Source organism: Zootoca vivipara, chromosome 8 (genome assembly GCF_965207765.1).
Source record: "Zootoca vivipara chromosome 8, rZooViv2.hap1.1, whole genome shotgun sequence".
Classification (NCBI taxonomy): domain Eukaryota; kingdom Metazoa; phylum Chordata; class Lepidosauria; order Squamata; family Lacertidae; genus Zootoca; species Zootoca vivipara.
The window spans coordinates 40205732-40221998 of record NC_142591.1 but is presented as its reverse complement, the minus strand read 5'-3'; the positions used below and the strand labels follow the sequence as shown (position 1 = coordinate 40221998).

Sequence of the window (16267 nt, the reverse complement as noted above, 5' to 3'; positions counted from 1 at the left end):
GGAAGTTGTCTTCTTCTTACCTAGCTCAGATCACAGCGATAGGATTCCAAAATGTTCTTTTTCTCTTCCCTTTGGGGTTAGACATATTTCTGGAGCCGGGTGGATTTTTTAAAAATGATTTGATTACCTTGGGTTGTGTTCTGCTTTTAATCGTTCTGTTTCTCACATTTTAATGGTTCTAAAATTCACGGTGGATAGGCCCAAAACTATTTGACTTGCAGTTCCAGGCATTCCAGCTCACCGAAACAGCTTTATCAAGTTTAAGTGTAAAGGATATCAGTTTGGGGATTGCAGTCAACATCAGTCTACTGGAGATTTTCTTAGTGCTCATCCTCTGGACAAGAGTTGCTTATCTTCTGGGCAATAAAACCTGTTCTTATGCCAGCCTGTGCTACAGGCAAGAGGGGGTAGCAGAATAGATCTATTGCTATTGCTGCTGCTGCTGCAGCCCCAGCACCAAAGGGCTTGTTTTTGCCAAGGAATAAACATTAGGAAAGTGTATAGGTTGCAACAATACACTCCAATGGCTACAGAATTAAGTTTCCATCATCTCTTCCCCCCTCCTCCGCGCAATCCAGGTTTATCATAGGCTGAAACTGGCCGAGGAGCCCCAATAAATACGCATGCAGAAAGAGAGAGCTCTAGGAAAAAGTGGCTCGCGCTGAGAGCAGCTTGGCTGGGTGACAGAAGGGGAGGATCATGCGCACAGAGGGGGAAGCGTCAGTACGGGAGACAGCAGCGTTTGCAGTTTTCTCTATTTCAGGAGCTAAGGCGAGGAGCAAAGAGCTTGCTTGGGGAGATCGGGAGGTGCAGTGGCGACGAAAGCGACGAGAGGGTGGCTCGGGAATGATGAATGAATGACTGTCTCGGTCTGCAAAGCTGGCGAAGCGGAGAAGGAATCCGGAAAACACTTGTCTGCGTCGGACATAAGGAAAAGGGAGTCGATGTTGCAGGCTGCAACATTACCGTGAGCTGCATCGAGCGGATTGGAAAGCGCTGTGGGGGGGGGGGGGAGATTGCCACCGATTGTGCTTTGTGTGTGTTTGTGTTTTCTGACCGAGGAGTGGAGGAGAGCCAGTCTTGCTGAATCAGACCGAGGGAAAAGTGTGAGCTTTGTGGTGGGCGAGGTGGAAGCAGGAGTGATGAGAGAGCAAAGGCGAAAACTAGAGGAAGGCGCTGTTGCTGCGGGGCTCTGCCGGGAGGACCGTCGCCTCCGCCACGCACACTCCTGCGCTCGGGAAGGGCTCGAGGAGCCTCAAGTGTCCGCCCCTCCTCGGCGTCTTCTCGGGCAGCCGGGACTATGGAGACTTTAAACAGCACCAGCCTCGGCGAGCCTCTGAAGCCGCCGCCGTCGCCGCAGAGCCCGCACCACTCCTTCGCCGAGAAGAAGAGGCTCCACCGAGCTCCTTCCCCGGCCAGACCTTTCCTCAAGGACCTCCACGCCCGGGCAGTTTCCGCCAAGCCCCCGCCAGTGCCCCCCAAATCCCCCAGCCTCTCCGGCAAGCCGCAGTCCCCGCAGGCGGGAGCCCGCCCGCACTCGCCGGGGCTGCTGGCCACGCAGAGCCGCCTCTCCCGGCGGAGCTGCGCCCAGGGCGCGAAGGCGGCGGCGGCGGCGGCTTGCCTCGCTGCCGGCGCGCCTGGCAAGGCGAGCAGCGCCAAATCCGCCCTCTCGAGCAAGAAGGCAGCCCGGGCCCAGGATCAGGCGTGCGCCAAGGCCGGCGGGAGGCAGCCCGGGGGCGAACCAAGCAAAGGCAGGAAGGGCAAGCGATGCGCCTCCTTGGCCCCGCCGGGCTCCCTGGCCCCGGCTGCTGGGCTGGGCAGCGGATCCGGCGCCAGGATCAGCCACACGGACAGCAGCTCCGACCTGTCCGACTGCCCGTCCGAGCCGCTCTCCGACGAGCAGAGGCTGGCTCAGGCCGCCAGCAGCGATGCGGAGTCCGGCACCGGCTCCAGCGACCGGGAACGCGATCAGCCGCAGCCAGCGCCCGCTCTGCCCCCGGGGCCAGGCGTTGCCCCTCAGCCTGCCTCACCTTCTTCGGACGCCGCCAGCAAAGGACCGGCAGCCGCGCCACCTGCCTCCCCGGCTCCCTCGGGAGCAGCCAACGTGGAGCAGCAGCCGCCGCCGGGAGACGAGGCGAACTGGGGGAGAGCCCCGGGGAAAGCGGCGCCGGCCAAAAGCGCGCCGCCTGCGGGGAGCCTGAGGCTGGGCGGCAAAGCCCCTCTGGTGGTGCTTCCCTCCTCCAGCGAGAGGCAGCTGGTGGTCGACGAGGAGGAGCTGCTGAGGGAGATCGAAGAGCTGCGCTCCGAGAACGATTACCTCAAGGTAAAGGGCGGGAAGAGGGGGGGAGGACCTGAGGGAGCAGCCAGCGGGTCAGGGAGGCGGGGAGGCGCCAAGGAAAGGCAGCGCTTGGCTGGCCTGGAGCCTGGAGGCAACTTCTCAAAAGTAACAGACACTCCAGACACTGACTGGGGTGTGGGGTGGGGTCGTCCATCTGGAATAAGGGCAGTTTCTTGGAAATGAGGGAGGGGATTCCTTGGAGCAAGGAGCATTGACAAGCCGAACTGGACGGCTAGGAACTTTCCTTCCCAGTTTGAGTTATTATAGGATGTAATAACAGTGGTGTGCTGGTCCAGAGGTAGTAGTTTTTGGCGAGGAGGAGAGATAGGGGTGACAATTTTGCACCCTCTTTCACCCCATCTTCTCCAGAGCAAACGGGGTTCAACTTGGTGGTTCCTGAAGTTCTTCTGCTAACGGATGTTCTTATAAAAAAAGACATACAAACGCCGTGTCTCACGGTTGCAGAAATATGCGCTCGCTTTGTGTCCTGCAGTTGAAGCACAGTAATGTCAAACTTCTTTACGTTCAGAGGGGTGGCGGTGTATAAGTCCCCTGCAGCAAAAACAACCCGAAGAGTCTTGTGGCCCCTTAAAGTTCGCCTTTTAAGCGGGCACAAGACTCTGTGTTGGTTCTTCTTTCCATTGAGGCATGTGGGCTCTTCAGAATGGTGCTACTGCTGTGCTGGGTTCCAGATTAGAACCTCCTTGCAGCTCCATCAAAGGGGGCTGGACATTCCTTCTATCAGGGTACTTTAATTCCACAAGAGGAGACACCAGTTCTACAGAGACGCTTCCAAAAATGTTTGTGTGGATGGAAGGGAGTGTGGCTCTTGGAGAAGGAGGATGCCAGTCTTTTCACCTCCAGGATGTTTATGAGAGAAGCAGTTAGTTGCCTGTGCATGGATGTTGTGGGAGGTTGTTTGTGAATTAGATACTACTGACAGCAATTTCCTTTCCAAATTCCTTTCAGCTCCTCTTTATAGTAGCTGTATGATGCCCACTTTAAAGTAGTGTAAGACTTTGGATCTAAACCTTTGGGTTTAGTAGGAAAGTTTCTGAGAAGAATCTTATGCAGTTTGTTCCTATGCATGTTTGTCTGGAAAGAAATCAAAATGAGTACAGTGCAGTGGCATTTACTTTCAAGGAAGTTTGTCTATGACTGTAGCCTCATTCAGCCTGCTGAAGCACAATCACAACCCATAAGGAAGAATAGATGTTTTATTCTTGGAATCTGTGAACAATTGTTTCCCACTTTTATATTTTACTTTGTTTACAAGCCACTATATGTTGCATTCTATTAGATTTCAGTTATGCAAATACGTTGCAAATCATACAATTGTTTTGTTAACTTAAATTTGGCATGGTGGTTTTCCAAAAACTGTAATGCAACTTGGAAAGTTGACATCAGTGGAACTTTCTTCCAATTTAAAATGAGGACTGAGTTGCCTTTGAGCTTCATTGTTGTTGTTTTTATTATAAAGCATAGTATAAACATGTAGATATTTGACCTTCCACTAGCAGTTTGATGATCTAACACAGTAACATGTGGAATTTTTTTCCTTTGGAAGACTGACTGGCAAGCTGGTTGGTTAAAATGGTAGTGTTCTGAAAGCTGGTTATAGCTTAGTGAGTCTACATGGGAAATCTTTTTGTCTACAGTATTCCAATCTCTGTGATAATAAAACACCTGCTTTCAAGAACATCCACCCCACCCCATAACAAACTGAAATGGTAAAAAAAAATAGAACAACAAGAGCTAGTTTATGTTCTTTATGAACACTGAAGATAGAAGTTAAACAGTTGTTTTGATATTCAGTATATATAAGTATAAAGTATAATTTGTTTGTGAGGGAAATGACAGGTGAGAGATCACACATGGAGAGCTATGGAGCTCTTTCAATACAGGGTTGTCAACATTTTTTATGGTAGGTGTTTAACAGCTGTGGCAGGGAGGGAAATTAGCAGAGGGTTTTCCTGCCATGGAAATTGATAAGCAGTCTTTCTGTGCTAGATTTCTGTCTGCTGGGCAGCTGATAAAGGCAGGGGGTCCTAGTAGAAAGGAACTGCCCACCCTGCCTGCATAATCAGTTGCAGTGTGCCTCAACTGTATTTGACCCTTCATACAACGTATCTGCAAGTCTTCTCAATGCCAGCAGTATGATATCACATGCACACAAAATAGGGTGGGGAAAATGCAGCAGTTTATGGACATTCTCTCACATTTATGTTTTTTTTTTTTTAAAGGTTAAATGTGTGCTCTAGAACAGGAGCAAGGGAAGGCAAATGTTCCCAAGAATTTTGAAAAACCTGTACAGATACATGTGTATATATATGCAACTTCATAGCAGATTTGCCAGCTAAAAGAACACGAAGCTAGATGAGTTAAATTGGATTGTGGAGGAGGAGCCTACAGCATAGCTGCCAAGTTATCCCTTTTTTTAAGGGATTTTCCCTTATGCTGAATAGGCTTCCTCGCGAGAAAAGGGAAAACTTGGCAGCTATGGCCTACAGAGATCTTTAAAAAAAAATCAGAAGTACTGTATGTTTTAAAACAGATCACGAAATAGTGTGGGCACGTGGAACGGCAGTTTGTATCAGAAGCATATTCACCAGAATACAAAGATCATCCCACAGGTGCCAGAATTGCACAAGAAACAAATATACCACTGGGGGCGGGGGGAATATAGCATTTCCCCAGCTCCAAAATATAATGGTTTCTTTGTTGGGGGAAATGTGATATCCCTGTAAGGGAAGTACAACACTCAGCCTTGCTGTGTGCACTGTATAGGAAACAAAAGTGTATTTAATGCACAAACCCGATTGTGGGGAGAGTCCCTTGAAGACATGTGGGAATAACTTTGTCAGGGAAGGGGATGAGAGAACATGAAGTGTGGGGTTTTAAATCAAAAGGCTTGTGTGAGCCTTGACCACACTTCCTTCCCCCTTGCTCAGTTCTTTAGCATGGCCCTAACGAAGAGATCAGGCACTTTTGCTCCCGTTGTTACCTGACTACAACCTGTCTTTTTCAAAGAAACCTGGATTGTTCAAGAGACCAGGGGTAGCCAACATGGCTGCCTGAAGAAGTTGTTGGGAGTTGTAGTCCATTAACATCTGCAGGGCGTCATGTTGTCTATGCTTGCTGTGGGCTATAATACAGACCCCATCCACACAATGCATTTAAAGTGGTACCCTACCACAATAAGCAGTCATGCCCCCTCCCAGTATTCTGAGTTTAGCACTTAGTGCTTAGCACTTAGCACAAAATGGAATGGTTTTGTAGGGGGTTGGATGGTTTCAAAGTAGGTGAGAAAGGGAAGTAGGATCGTTAGGCCAGGCTCTAGTTGTCTGAAAAGAAGTTGGTGGCATTTCACCCAGCCTCACTTTAAGCATGTTTCTTTTGGGGGGGAAAGAAAAAGTATAGCCAGACCCATCATACAGTCGGTTTAAGTACGCCTTGGTTTGAGTATTTTCAGTTTAAGTAGTCCGCGGACCTGTCTGGAACGGATTAATCCACTTTCCATTACTTTCAATGGGAAAGTTCGCTTCAGGTTAAGTACGCTTCAGGTTAAATACAGACTTCTGGAACCAATTGTGTTTGTAAACTGAGGTACCATTGTATTTTAGCCAGCTGTATGGTCTATGCTATGGTATGTAGCTTTTTGTTTAATTTAGCCTTTATAAGGGTGGAAATATAGCAGGGGAGAGCAAGCTTCTTTTCATCACCAAGTTTGAATGAAAAAACAAAGCACCCCACTTGCTTTATCAGTTAAAATGAGATCTCTCCCTTCCCTAATTTGGGGTTCAAATCATTTGTTATCTTATTCATGTATTTGTTCCATAACAAAGACTGTTAGTAAGTAACTAAGCTGAGATCTGCCAGAATGAGTGAAGATGTGGCAGATCTCCAGGTCAGCCATCAAGTTCCCTGCTCAGCCAGGCTCCCCAGGTCCTCAACCCTCACTCAGCCAGAGATCCATGGGCATAACTTCCTCATCCTAGCTCAGCAAGGACTAAAATGACACCAGTGGAGCTTACCCTGGCATGAGCCTTAACAAATAGGAAAGGGTGGCAGGATTGGGCAGGGGGATCCTAACTCCATTCAGCTTGGTCACATGACCTGGCAACCCAGCAGAAAACATGATGGCAAAGGGGGTGGCCTAAGTCAAACACAATTTTAAAGGCTTATTTTCCAGGCTTAGGCTGACAGCAGCCACACTCCTGAACAGAGTTTGGATCTGGTGTACTTTATGCCAGCTTCCCATATTTAGGATTGTTCCCTTAACATATTAAGCAGGCCCCTAGGATAAAGAACAGCCATACTAAAAATGTTATTATAAAGATGCTGCTTAAAATTATTTCTCCTATGTTAAGTCTTCCCATCCATAAATAGAAGTCACTGTTCAAAATGCTGCTGCATGAATTTTTATGTGCTGGAACTTCTACAAGGGTTTGTATTTACAATATGATCTTTTGGCACACTACTGAAGCTACATTCAGAAAGATCTATAAATAAAAGAAACTGAGATGATTGAGTAACCACAAATACTGTACCATCTGACTTTCCTTCTTGTGAATATAGTATTTTGGGTTTAGATTAACAAATGCTTCACTTTGTAACCTTTTATTTACAGAGACTACCGTATGTGAATTTTGCCTGGAGATGGAATATGTTAGAACTGGACCTAAAAGAGTGGATTAAATGATTAAAGATTAAGCTGCAAGGGGGAGTTGTTTTTTATAGAAGCAACATGGTACAGTAGTGTTGGGGATCAGTCTGGTGGTTGTTTTATAAGGTTGGATTAGTTTACTGTAGACCTAGACAGGGTAGGGTAGTCTTGTCAGCCTCATTTGCATTTAAAGTAAGGAGTTTGATTTGTAATGTAGCACATACAAATGGATGAGAGGTGAACGTTTCTTCATAGGAGAATAGGAAGCTGCTATGAAGACCATTGGTTCATGTGGCTCAATATTGTCTACTCTGTCTGGCAATGGCTTTCCAGGGTTTCAGCCAAGGAACATTCCCAGACCTACCTGGGGATGCCAAAGATTGAACCTGGGACCTGCTGCATGCAAGAAAAATGCTGTACCACTGAGCTGCAGTCCTTTACCTAAGCTGTGGTCCTTCATGTTGCATCAATGCATTCCATCACTTTGAAAAACTTATCTGCCAAGTGAAATAAGGTGGTGGGAGGGCAAAGAGTTCGGCTCCCCTCAGCCTCATATTTTGTATTAAAATTAGACACTGCCCCTCCAATCAAGAACAGTTCAGACATGAAAGAGTCCAGTTCATGCTTGTGAAGAACTACATTGGCTGCACCTGAAATATCTAGTTGGACCATTATTCTTCTGGTCCAAAATGACACAGTAGCTGTCTCCTTCAACTCTTAAGTCACTTTCCCCAAGCCTTTATTTATGCAGCAGAAGTTTTAGGCATATCATCTGAATGGTATCCAAGGCTTCCTAACATCCTGTAAAGCAGGGTGGGAAACCTCTGGCCCATGGATGTGAAGCAGTCTCTCTGGGGCCTCACTGTTTAGACTGTGCTCCCTCTTGTGCCACTCCCTCTTCCACCCACTATGACTAGCTGCTCTGCAGGTTGGCAAGGAAGAGAGGCAGCTGGGGAGGAAGAATTGCATGAATGGACATGCATTTGAATGGATGGGTATGTGTGTGAGAGAAGGGGAGAGAGAGTGGGGTAGCTCTGGCCCCACCCACTTTTGCTTTTGGCCCCACAACACTGCTTGCACATGGTTCCTGACAGATTAAATATGACTCTTGCATAGTGGAGGTTTCTCACCTCTGCTATCAAGAATATGAAGGCACTACGTTTTCCTATGAAACCACCAAATGTCATATAAAATGTCAAATACATTTTATTAAATTTATTTATTGAATTTATATACCTTTTTGCCAAGATCCTGAGTGATAGCAAACTAAGCTAGAGTAGATGCATTCATTTAAATGGGTTTTCTGATGAATGTGGCTAACAGTGGATATTATCTGGTGTATACGTATTGTAGAATCTTTTTTTTCTTTTGCACAGTAAGAATATCTAGAATTGATGGTGATTATTTAAAAACATATATATCAAAGGCTATGCCTTACTTCTTTGGGAAGGGTTTGTCATTCTGTTGCATCTTAAATGTATTAGTCAAGGGGGAGATAAATCTAACCTTAGGCATCAGAAGAACATCGACAATCTGCAAATGCTGGGGCAGTCAGCTGCTAGAGTGAGAATTCAGCTTGGGAAACAATGGCTGTGGGTCTATCCTCTTAGCCACAGCTGTGGCTCTGCTGAAACATGGCATTGTCCAGGGGAAGCAGAGTGAATGAACACGCACACACACACACACACACACACACACACACACACAATCTCCAACCGTTTAAAACTGGGAGCAATTTGAAAACACATTGACACTCTTAAGAGCTCTGGTAATTTTTTTTGTATTGGCTTTACATGCATGACCTTTCAGAGGGTTTCATTGTGCAAAAACAATGTTACCAAAAAGCCTGAAGATCCATAATAAATAAATATGTTTCTAACTGTATATTTTGTAACTGGTACAAATGGTGACATGAGCATAAGAATATTGATGTGTATAGTTATTTTGGATTCCCCCCCCCCCCCGAGATTAAAAAACATTAGGGTAATTTAAAGAATGGAGAGATTAGTATTAAAAAGTTTCCTAGGGCAAATGTATAGCGCCGAGTCTTCTTTAAAAAGAGAAGAAAAGAAATATATAAGCTCTGGCTGAAGCTGCCACTGGTTCAAACCCTTTGAAGCCCCTTAAGTAGCAGAAATGAATAGCATCTTCTGCATCACAACAGTGCCCTTTTTTCCTTTTTCTTTTACAACAGCCACTCTCATGAATTTTTATAAGCTTTGCATTTTTCAAAAGCAGACACAATCTCAACACACTTTTCCCCACCTCATGTTTATTTTCACTATACAGTAGTGTAGATTTACATGCTGGTTTTTCTGTTTACGTTGACATAAGTGTGGTGAATCTTGTTAATAAAAAGGCCACTAATGCAAAACAGAAGAGCATATGTAAAACAATTGTGTGTGCAACAGCAGTTTGCGTGTTAGGCATGACAGATCTTCTAGTTATTTCGAATTTAAGCTTCCCTCTGGTTTGACTGTTATTAAATAGTAAGTATACTTTGCCTCACTCGTTCTGCCCTTCCCACAATATCTTTGAGCAGACCTTGGTTCAGTGGGTTTATCAAGGAAACACAGCAAAGAATTTGCCAAGCATTGCTGCTCAGCAGTTTCCATTCACTTCAATAGGGCTTGAAGGGCAGCCCAACCCCAGCCTGATTAAATAGAATGGCAGCTGTGCACTCACATTGCACTGAGCATTTAGATGGCAGTCCTATGCTATGCTCAGTTAGGCTTCAGAGGGACTGGGGCTGCCATCCCTAAGCACCAGGGACTAAGCCTCAATAAGCTTGTTGGGCTTTATTACTGAGTAACAGGCATAGGGTTGTGTTGCACTCTGTGTTTGCCAAGTGGATTCAGGATCTCATACAATACATAATGTGGATCTTATTTACTATCCTATTTACTACCATCAAAAGGGGGATCTTTTGATGATCTTGATGTCATAGACACCACACTCTGTGAAGAATGCTTGTGGGTGGGGAAAAGACTGTTAACGACATTTCCAAACATAGATCCCAAAGTTAGACACCTACTGTAATAACATAAATAAAAGTGACCTAATTTCACTTTCTGTTTATTTGCACTGATGCTGAGCAACCATATGTACCCACTGCCAAAGCTAATTATTCCTCCTGTATTTAAGGGTTTACACCAGACCTTATTTGAGTTACTATGGGAGTCTATAAATTTGCAGCCACTTGTAGGATAGGTGTTTAAATATTACTGAGAGCATTCCCCAAGCATAACTTTCTTGATTATCACAAAATAAGTACTGTGCTAATGGAAATGACAGTTCCCTGCCCCCTTCTGTCTCACTGGTTTTTTTAAAGTGGTTTTGTTGTGCCAGGGTTCTTTAGTCCACTTGTGCAAACCCAGTGGTTTTTTTTCTTTAAAAAAATATTTAAGGGTACTCTCATTTTGATTCAAGAAAATCATTGTTTTATAGTTCAAATCGAGAAAAATAAATACAGGAAATGGACAGAAGTACAAAGATTCGCAAAATGTTTAGCAGTATGCGTACCCCTGAGCACCCCTAGGAAAAAGCACTGTGCAAACCTATGTGTGTGTATAGCACACACACAGAAGCAATGCTATCCTTCAGGGGCGCCAACTTAGGACCCAGGTTCTGGGTGCCTAATTGCACCCATGACGTAAGAGCGTCATGACATCATGACATAACATTACATCAACGCACTGCAGCGGCACTTCTGAGGTCTTGCACCACCTTGGAGATCACATATGAGGCCTCGCGAGACCTCCGACATGTCTTCTGGTTCGTACCGGAAGTTGCGTCCTGACGTTTCCTCAGGGGTCGCGTCTGGCCTCTGATGTGACTTCTGGTACAAACCGGAAGTCATGTAAGAGCCTGTGCTGTGGGTGCCCAGGCCCCCAGGGCCCCCTATAGTTGGCACCTATGCTATTCTTAAAGAATTATAGGCATAGACGTGTACTTGAAAAATATCCAATAGGCAGAACTGCTTGGTTTTGCTCCTCTTTAAAAAGGCCAACAAACTGCAAATTGTTGTTGTTTAGTCGTTTAGTCGTGTCCGACTCTTCGTGACCCCATGGACCATAGCACGCCAGGCACTCCTGTCTTCCACTGCCTCCCGCAGTTTGGTCAAACTCATGTTCGTAGCTTCGAGAACACTGTCCAACCATCTCGTCCTCTGTCGTCCCCTTCTCCTAGTGCCCACAATCTTTCCCAACATCAGGGTCTTTTCCAGGGAGTCTTCTCTTCTCATGAGGTGGCCAAAGTATTGGAGCCTCAGGTTCACGATCTGTCCTTCCAGTGAGCAAACTGCAAATTGAAGGTATCTAAATCTTTGTTGGAAGCCTTTATGTGAGAACTAATCTTATTGCCGCTTTCCATCATCAGTTTTCTTTTTAAACACAGAGCTAGGTTAATAATAGAATAGTTGGTGTCCCAGGAGTCATCTTCCAGCATGTTAATGGCCTATCCACTGAGCCTGAAGACCTGCTTATAAAGGTTTTAGCTTGAGAGAGTCAGGTATATACAGATTAGATTAATAGGAATGAGTTGGGGTTTTTTTTAAGGATATTCTTTTCTAGAAGAAATGTACTGTACTGTATTGCAAACTTTAGCAAAAAAAATCTTAGAAAGCATAATAATTTTAGTTTCAAATTTGGAAGGTTGTATCACTGTTGGTGTAAGGCAGTGATGGCCAAACTTGGCCCTCCAGATGTTTTGGGACTACAACTCCCCATCATCCCTAGCTAACAGGACCAGTGGTCAGGGATGATGGGAGTTGTAGTCCCAAAACAGCTGGAGGGCCAAGTCTGGCCATCACTGGTGTAAGGAAACATAGCAGCACAATAGACAAGGATATGAACTGATTTTACAGCTTTGATATATAACTCTTTTTTTGCTGTTCCTGTTATTTCTGAAGAGGTAAGTTACAACTGGTATTAGTTTGCAAGATCAACATGAGCTTGATGTTGCTTGCAATATCATTTCAACAGGATTCTCCTTGTCTGCTGGACAGCAAATAGGGACTGTGCAGCAGTTGTGAGTGCTGGATTACTCCTATCATATTTTGATGTGTGTCTTGATGGGGAGGGAACAGAATCACCTTTTTGATATCTGATAGTGTTTTGGGTCATGGCAGGATGAGCTCGATGAACTGCGGGCTGAAATGGAAGAGATGCGTGACAGCTACCTTGAAGAAGATGTTTACCAACTTCAGGAACTTCGACGAGAGCTGGACCGTGCAAACAAGAACTGTCGCATTTTGCAGTATCGTCTCAGGAAAGCAGAACAGAAAAGCTTGAAAGTTGCGCAGACGGGTCAAGTGGATGGGGAGTTAATTAGAAGCTTAGAGCAAGATCTAAAGGTGAGTGAAGGCTTTATGCATAAAGACATCAAAGTTAGTCATGGAGCTCTGCACATGCTATCTGCTATAGGCAAGTCAGAGTCCCGTGTGCAATTGGCTGCTACATTGCCTTCAATAAAATCCTTGATAAGTAATTGGTAAAAGCCTATCACATTTCACAGCTATGTCTGAGTATTTGGTGGGGGAGATGGTTTCTGTGGAAGTAATCTGGCACAGGCAGATCTAAAGACTAATGGAAGCTCTTGCTGGTCATAGAAGTCACCACTGTTCCTATGTGAAGCATAGCAGACTTTGTCCCGAAGAACCATCTGTCTCATTTCTCAGGAGCCCCACTGTCAGCCAGTAAGGACCAAGGCACTTCAGAGTGCACATAGGAGAATCACACTTGCTACAAGAAGACATACAGGAATCAGCTAGGGCGCATCCATAGGAAGGTAATCAGGGTGGTGAGGGATTTTGGAAATCAAGCCCCATGTTGAATGGTTGAAAGTGCTGGGTATGTTCAGCTGGAGAACAGAAGATTAAGGGGGAGAAAGAGCTGTAAAATATCTGAAGGGAAGTCTCTCAGAAGATGGAACAGACAGGTCCTCTGATCCAAAGGGCAGGACTATAACTAATGGGTGGAAATGGTTAGAAAGCAGATTTTGGCTTAAATGTCAGGATAAACTTCCTGATGGTAATAGTTGTATGACAGTGGAACAGAGACTGCCTTGGGAGGTGTTGGGTTCTCCTTCACAAGAGGTGTTTAAGCAGAGGCCACCTGTCGGTTACAAAATTTCTATGCTAAGCAGGAAATTGGACCAGATGACATTCAAGATTCCTCTCACTCTAAATCAGGGGTCAGCAAACTTTTTCAGCAGGGGGCCGGTCCACTGTCCCTCAGACTTTGTGGGGGGCCAGACTATATTTTGGAAAATAAATATGAACGAATTCCTATGCCCCACAAATAATAAAAGGACACATTCTACTCTTGTAAAAACATGCTGATTCCCGGACCGTCCACGGGCCGGATTTAGAAGGCGATTGGGCCGCATCCGGCCCCCGGGCCTTAGTTTGGGACCCCTGCTCTAAATTATATGCTTTGAATATTCTCTGCATTTGGAAACCTAGCACATTATGCAGAGGTGTAGGCTAAAAAACCCCTCCCAATGAAGTACTAACTTTTCACCTGAAAGGAGCCTTGGCTGTTAAGGAGCAATCAAATTGGCTTCACTCACCTCATTCTGAAATAGGGGACTGATTTAAAATGTATACACAATAGTTGCATCCAAACTGAGCCATGTTTCCCACTGCCTAAACTGAAAATTCCTAATGCTCTGAATTGTGCTAATCATGTGTGCAACTTGGTTTTCAGAAGACTTTCTCTCTTCAGTATGTACACTTGATCTGTAAAAAAAGAGAGATTTATATACATATCTGTGCTGTGCTTGTTAAAAAAGAGGGGGTTGCGGCGCTCATCTTGCTTTAACGTTTGTGCGCAGACAGTATTTCTGGGTTGTGTGGCCAGCATGACTAAGCTGCTTCTGGCAAAACCAGCGCAGCGCATGGAAACGCCGTTTACCTTCCCGCCGGAGGGGACCTATTTATCTACTTGCACTTTGACGTGCTTTCGAACCGCCGACCTTCTGATCGGCAAGCCCAAGGCTCAGTGGTTTAGACCACAGTGCCACCTGCATCCCCTAGTTAAGGATACTGATTAATTCTTTCCAGAGTGGTTAGTCCCTTGCAGCAAAAATAATAAAGATTTTTGTGGTACCTTAAAGACTAACTTTTTTATGGCATCTGATTTTGTGGAGTATAATCTACAACTTCAGGAGGCACTGAGGGGGATTGTTAATAGTGAGAGTCAGAAGATAATGAAATGCAGAAAAGTACAGGCAGTGATCATTACATATTAGCAAGTGGCCTTTCACAGGAAGCCAGTTTATGTTAATAACACAGAAAATCCTGGTATTGGTAAACCAATTAACACATCTAGTGTGTTAAAAATCTATTGTGCCAATTCACTTTACAAGTGATAGCACTGAAGTTCTTGATGATGTGCTAGGTATCTGTATTACAGAATGGGCAATTTAAATGTCCTGGGTGGTTTAAATGCCCCTCCAATTGAGAGGGAGGGAGCCATTTCTGCTGTCAGGAAACCTTTTACACCTTACATTATTATGCACTTATGTTTTCAATTTTGTTAATGGGAAATGCTACTGCTGTTACTACTACAAGATATGTTTGTATACTATTTTTGGAATAGGTAGCCAAAGATGTATCCGTTAGGCTGCACCATGAACTAGAGAATGTGGAAGAGAAACGAGTTAAAGCAGAGGATGAAAATGAAATCCTTCGTCAACAAATCATTGAGATGGAAATATCGAAACAGGCACTGCACAATGAGCTGGATAGATTGAAAGAGGTAAGTAGCAACCGATGACATACCTAATGAGAGGCTTGCTGGTAAAATAAATCTGAAATATATTTGAAACAAAACTCACTAATAATATAATTCCAGCCAACAAAATACCTGTCACTTATATACCTGTGAGTGACAGCATCTCCCAACTTGATTTTTTGCTTTGTCCAATAGCATCTATATTCTAGAAATCCACTGTTTCTGACTCAGAGATCCTCTTGTGCATCAGAGGGCTACATGCCTCTTGGCTTCATGTGAGATCTTATTTCTCGCAACCACCAAGCAGATTATTGGTGCTGTTAATGCATTGTATGAATGGGTTGTCCTTACTATGTAGGAATCTGTTTCTATAACGCTTGCTTTTCTCACATTTGAAAGTTATTCGTCATATTTAATGTTCCTGTGGGAGGACTGAATACATCCGGAGGATTTAAAACAGAGATGTTAATTGAGACATGTGCAGCTAAGCTTCTGTTTAATACCTCATTGAAATCTGGGGTGGGGTGGGGGGAATGCTGTGAAGCAATAGAGAACTGGCTTTACAAGTAAGAGTTTGTATATTGGGATGCGGGTGGTGCCGTGGGTTAAACCACAGAACCTAGGGCTTGCCGATCAGAAGGTTGGCGGTTCAAATCCCTGTGATGGGGTGAGCTCCCATTGTTCGGTCCCTGCTCCTGCCAACCTAGCAGTTCGAAAGCATGTCAAAGTGCAAGTAGATAAATAGGTACCACTCTGGCGGGAAGGTAAACGGTGTTTCCGTGTGGTGCTCTGATTCACCAGAAGCGGCTTAGTCATGCTGGCCACATGACCCGGAAGCTGTACGCCAGCTCCCTCGGCCACTAAAGCAAGATGAGCACCGCAACCCCAGAGTCGTCCACGACTTGACCTAATGGTCAGGGGTCCCTTTACCTTTTTAAGAGTTCGTATTAGAGAATTATTTACATTGTACATCCAGCCATAGAGTACTTGTTCTTTTATTTGGTATCTAACCTAGCAGATGAGCGCTGCAACCCCAGAGTCGGTCAAGACTGGACCTACTGGTCAGGGGTCCCTTTACCTTTAAATAACTATTATAATTACATTAAATTGTACAAAGGGATGATTACATGACTGGATGAAAGAAAATGAAAGCCAAGCACAGTTTCTTGTCATTACATAGTCTTGTATGATGTAGCATCCGTCTTCTTGTGCCAGCACAGATCACTTTGGCAAATACAGTCTTGGGTCACTTTAAAACCAGATTGGCATGGGGCATTTAGACACACTCAAAAACTAGCCGTCACTTATTTAGTTTAATCTTTCAAACAATACTAATGAGAAAGCATGTTGCTGTTTTCTATTTTATAAATTGGGCAAAACATACTTAATTTCTTTGTGCATTATGGTTGTAAGAATAGCTGGGTTTTGCTGAAGCTCTTGATCAATAGACCTGAATATGCTTAGTTAGTTTATTTGAAAAAAATTCCTGCCTCTAAACTTTAACTTCCAAGGGGTGTACAACATAAT

General features: G+C 44.8%; 1 protein-coding gene across 1 annotated transcript in view; it reads left to right on the top strand.

Moving 5' to 3' along the window:
* The first annotated feature begins 885 nt into the window (after positions 1 to 885).
* MTCL1 (microtubule crosslinking factor 1) overlaps positions 886 to 16267 on the top strand; it is a 94310-nt gene continuing 78928 nt past the window's right edge. The window contains exons 1-3 of the mRNA XM_035125651.3: positions 886 to 2323; positions 12133 to 12357; positions 14606 to 14764. Of these exons, the coding sequence (XP_034981542.3) occupies positions 1301 to 2323; positions 12133 to 12357; positions 14606 to 14764 (1407 nt within the window). The 5' untranslated portion in view covers positions 886 to 1300. The remainder of the gene's footprint in view (positions 2324 to 12132; positions 12358 to 14605; positions 14765 to 16267) is intronic.